This window comes from Notothenia coriiceps, unplaced genomic scaffold, assembly GCF_000735185.1.
Source record: "Notothenia coriiceps isolate Sejong01 unplaced genomic scaffold, NC01 NC01_scaffold00030997, whole genome shotgun sequence".
Taxonomy (NCBI): domain Eukaryota; kingdom Metazoa; phylum Chordata; class Actinopteri; order Perciformes; family Nototheniidae; genus Notothenia; species Notothenia coriiceps.
The window spans coordinates 1-3,835 of NW_011363698.1; the positions used below are offsets into that span (position 1 = coordinate 1).

A 3,835-nucleotide genomic window follows, 5' to 3' on the forward strand; every position below is an offset into this window, starting at 1 on the left:
GCATGGAGGAATGGGCCAAAATACCAGCAACAGTGTGTGAAAACCTTGTGAAGACTTACAGAAAACATTTGATCTCTGTCACTGCCAACAAAGGGTATATCAAGTATTGAGATGAACTTTTGTTATTGACTAAATACTTATTTTCCAACATAATTTGCAAATAAGTTCATTAAAAGTCAGACAATGTGATTTTCTGGATTATTTTTTTTCTCATTTTGTCTCTCATAGTTGAGGTATACCTAGGATGAAAATTACAGGCCTCATCTTTTTAAGTGGGAGAACTTGCACAATTGGTGGCTGACTAAATACTTTTTTGCCCCACTGTATGTATGAAGAGAAACATTTTAAAACCTACATTTTTTTCTGTAGGGCTTGAATATATAAAACATACACACCCATTAAATGCTAATAAAAGCTGATGTAACTATAATTATATATATAATATAATCTTGTTTGCCCCCTCAGAATCGGCCACCACAGCACCAGCGACGACAGCTCAGCTTACCGCTCTGTGGACGAGGTGAACTACTGGGACAAGCAGGACCATCCCATCTCCAGGCTGAGGCATTACATGACGGCCAGAAACTGGTGGAGCGAGGACGACGAGAAGAGCTGGAGGAAGCAGTCCCGCAAGACAGTGATGGAGGCCTTCGAGAGGGCCGAGAAACGCCTGAAGCCGAACATTGAGCTGATGTTCACAGACGTGTACCAGGAGATGACGCCCAATCTGAACAAGCAGAGAGATGCCATGTGGAGGCACATGAAGCAGTACAAAGAGCACTACCCCTTTGAGCTGTTTGATAAAGAACCAATTTCACAGTAAGGATGGTGTGATATATTGTTGGAGTGGGTGAGGACTGGGATAAACCAATGCGCACCTTCTACTGTATTCATGAAATTATAGATTTGAGGTGTAATTTCTATCTGCACAAATAAGGAAAAAGATTGTGTTTTAAAACTAAATTGTACTTCATGCCTCTGGGTTTGGTGCCTTAAGTTAATAGATTTACTGCCGGTAGTAAAGCTCTTCTATAAATGCTAATCACACTTTTGTTTCAGTTATTCTTCGGTCACCTATGTACTATTTAAAAAGTGCAGCAAAAACACCTGGTGCAGTTTGAATGCTAAAAAAAACATTCAAATCGATCAATAAACAGTTTAAAAATGTAACCCCTGTTGTTTTCACTCTCCTGTTACAGTTTTTTCCAGTGATCAATGTATTTACCATGTTTTCTTCTGTATCATTGTGGTGACTTGACTAACTCGTGTTAAACAATTCCTATTTCAATGTGTTTTTTTGTTTTGTGTACACACCCAAGTTTTAGATGGGTTTGAATGCTGTAACACACTATCCTAGAACTGTAAACTCATGTTTGGTGTTATACGCAAAATAAACTAAGGAACTTTCAAAAGTCTTTGTTGATTTGATTTTGTAGCATTTCCCTCCGAATAATGGTCGTAGGCTTTACTGATGAACCAGAATTTATTCAAACTCCAGACCCAGTCAGTTCTTCTCTTTCTCCGCCGTTACATAGAAGATATTACTTTCTCCGTCACGTTGTTTTCAAAAGCTACAACCACTTCCTGTCAGCCTTGTTAACTCGCCTTCAAAATAAAAGCATACAAATGAAACAGGAAGTTCACCTAAATTACATTCAACAAAAACAATGCAACATCCCCTTCAGTCTCAAATAACACAAATTGGGTTATCTACAGATTTATTTAACTTCAATGGCACAATAGGGACCTTTAGTCAAAAGACACAATTAGAAAGTGTTAATTTTGACTTGGCAGTGAAAAATCTTGAAGGGGCACTGGAAGCAGATGAGCCGTGACTCCAAAATGTCACTGCAGTCAATGTTCCTCTCTTTGGGCCTATTTTCCTGTTGCTCATCATTCCTGTTCAACAAGTCAACAACGGGCTGTGAATGCCCTTCCACAGCTTCTTTATCTGCTGTGGGGAGCGCTGGTGAATGAGAAACAGGTCTTTATGAACACACAGATTCTCGCGATCCTGCTCCTTGATGTCGAATGTCTGGAAGCGCTTGTTTGCCTCTGGAGAAACCCCCAAAGCTTTAAAGCACATCCCAGCGTAGACGTCGTCGATGGGGAAAAAAGGGATGATGCGTGAGACTGAATGTAGGGGTTTCATCAATGCTCCAGAGATAAGAAAACCGCCTCCGCCGGCGTAAGCAGGGTATGGGCCGTCATAGAAGCTCAGAGGAATGTAGTATTTGCTTTTGGGGTCCCTGAGGGGATTTGCTGTGCTTATAACATGTCCAACATACAACAGAGAGGCCTTGGACGGCTCCAGTGACTGCATGTAGCCGATTAACCCTGGCGTGTTGACGAATACATCGTCATCCCCGCTGAAGACGAAGGAGGCATTAGGACAGTATTTCAGTGTCCATTGGAAAAGCAGGTTCAATTTGAGCGTCAGGTTCAAGAGGGATTCATGGAAGTCCCACTGCACAACGTCCCCAAAGTGCCTTGCTTCAAACGACAGCAGTTGGCTGAGGTCAGGGTCATCCAGAGGGGAGCTGCCCAGCAGAAACACAGTGCGCACTCTCGGTCCACCCTTGAGCTTCCCCTCTCGCCCCCAGGTCTCCCGCACCGCCTGCCTCTGCTCAAAGTTTCCAAGATTCGATTTAATAGCAAAAAGCAGGAAGGTCTGGTTGTCCTCACCAGAGGGGCACTTGTTGGGTTGATTGAGAAGGACAGGGGGTGTCCTGCAGTTCATGGCCTGCAAAAAGTCCTGGAATAAGACGGGGTAGGAGGTGAAGTCGTGCACATTGGTTTGCAGAAGCTCTTGATTTGTCTCCCTGCAGCGAGACCAATCAAGGTCATGGCTGGTTCCTCGCTTGTCCAGATTCCTGAGGGCTGACCACAGCAGGCGGTTCCAGTACGCTGCGTTCTGAGGGACACTTTTTCTGAAGTCTTTACAGACAGATACATTATAGGCATTTGGTTGAGGTGTGTTGGAGTGTTGTGTTTTCACATCCCTTTCATGGACATGGAGCCCGGGATGCGCGAGGAGTTTCTCTGGTGCAGCCCTGCGACTGTAGGTCGTCTCCAGGTTTAGGGTTGAGTAGAAAAAGATCAGAAATAAAGAGACGAGGAGGACCATAGCACTGAAGGTTTGAATGCGTCTCATTGACGTGAGTAAACAAAGCTTAATGGTGTTTTGTTCCTAGAATTGGATCATCTTTCAAGGGAGATTTTTCCGGGCTTGGGGTGTTATTGTGTTCAGGTTACACAGCAGGCGCCACCTGCCAACAGAACACACCAGACAACATAATTTTAATGTACACGTCAAGCATTACAGCCTCAGTAGAAATTAAAAAGTAACTTCAATAAGTATGGTATTAAGGAAATTACTTCTGGATGTTCCAATTGGTAAACATCACACTTAAAGGTGGGGTATGTCATTTTGGAGAAACCAGCTAGAGTGCGCTAGAATTTGAAAAAACACAACTGGAAAAAATCTGCAACTTCCTTACAGAGCCCCTCCTCCTACACACACGAACACGCACATGATCAATGAGGGCACAAGATAAGTTTGTGCACAGATGGAAGGCTGACAGGCAGGTAGGCCATCCAGTTATTTTAGCCGGGCCGGCTAAAATTATTGTTCGTGCTTTTTACAGCGCTACGGCTTCCACAGATGACATTTTTTTAAATGTATTTATTGTCAAAGCATTTCATATATTCATTGCTATCAGGATGTTAAGATCATTCCATGGAATATAACAAAAAGTGTATCTCGAGCCGGTTTCTCAAACGTACCTACCCCACCTTTAAGGTCTGCAGTGAGAAAACAGCAATTGAACCGAAT

The 3,835-nt window shown here is 43.2% G+C and overlaps 1 protein-coding gene across 1 annotated transcript; it reads right to left on the reverse strand.

The window, feature by feature from the left end:
* Positions 1 to 1,469: 1,469 nt before the first annotated feature.
* b3gnt2l (UDP-GlcNAc:betaGal beta-1,3-N-acetylglucosaminyltransferase 2, like) lies at positions 1,470 to 3,578 on the reverse strand. The gene is made up of 2 exons (XM_010787653.1): positions 3,568 to 3,578; positions 1,470 to 3,269 (listed from the first exon to the last, which is right to left on the reverse strand). The coding sequence occupies exon 2, from the start codon at positions 3,152 to 3,154 to the stop codon at positions 1,904 to 1,906; it is 1,251 nt and encodes a 416-aa protein (XP_010785955.1). The 5' UTR covers positions 3,155 to 3,269; positions 3,568 to 3,578; the 3' UTR covers positions 1,470 to 1,903.
* Between the last annotated feature and the right edge of the window lie 257 nt (positions 3,579 to 3,835).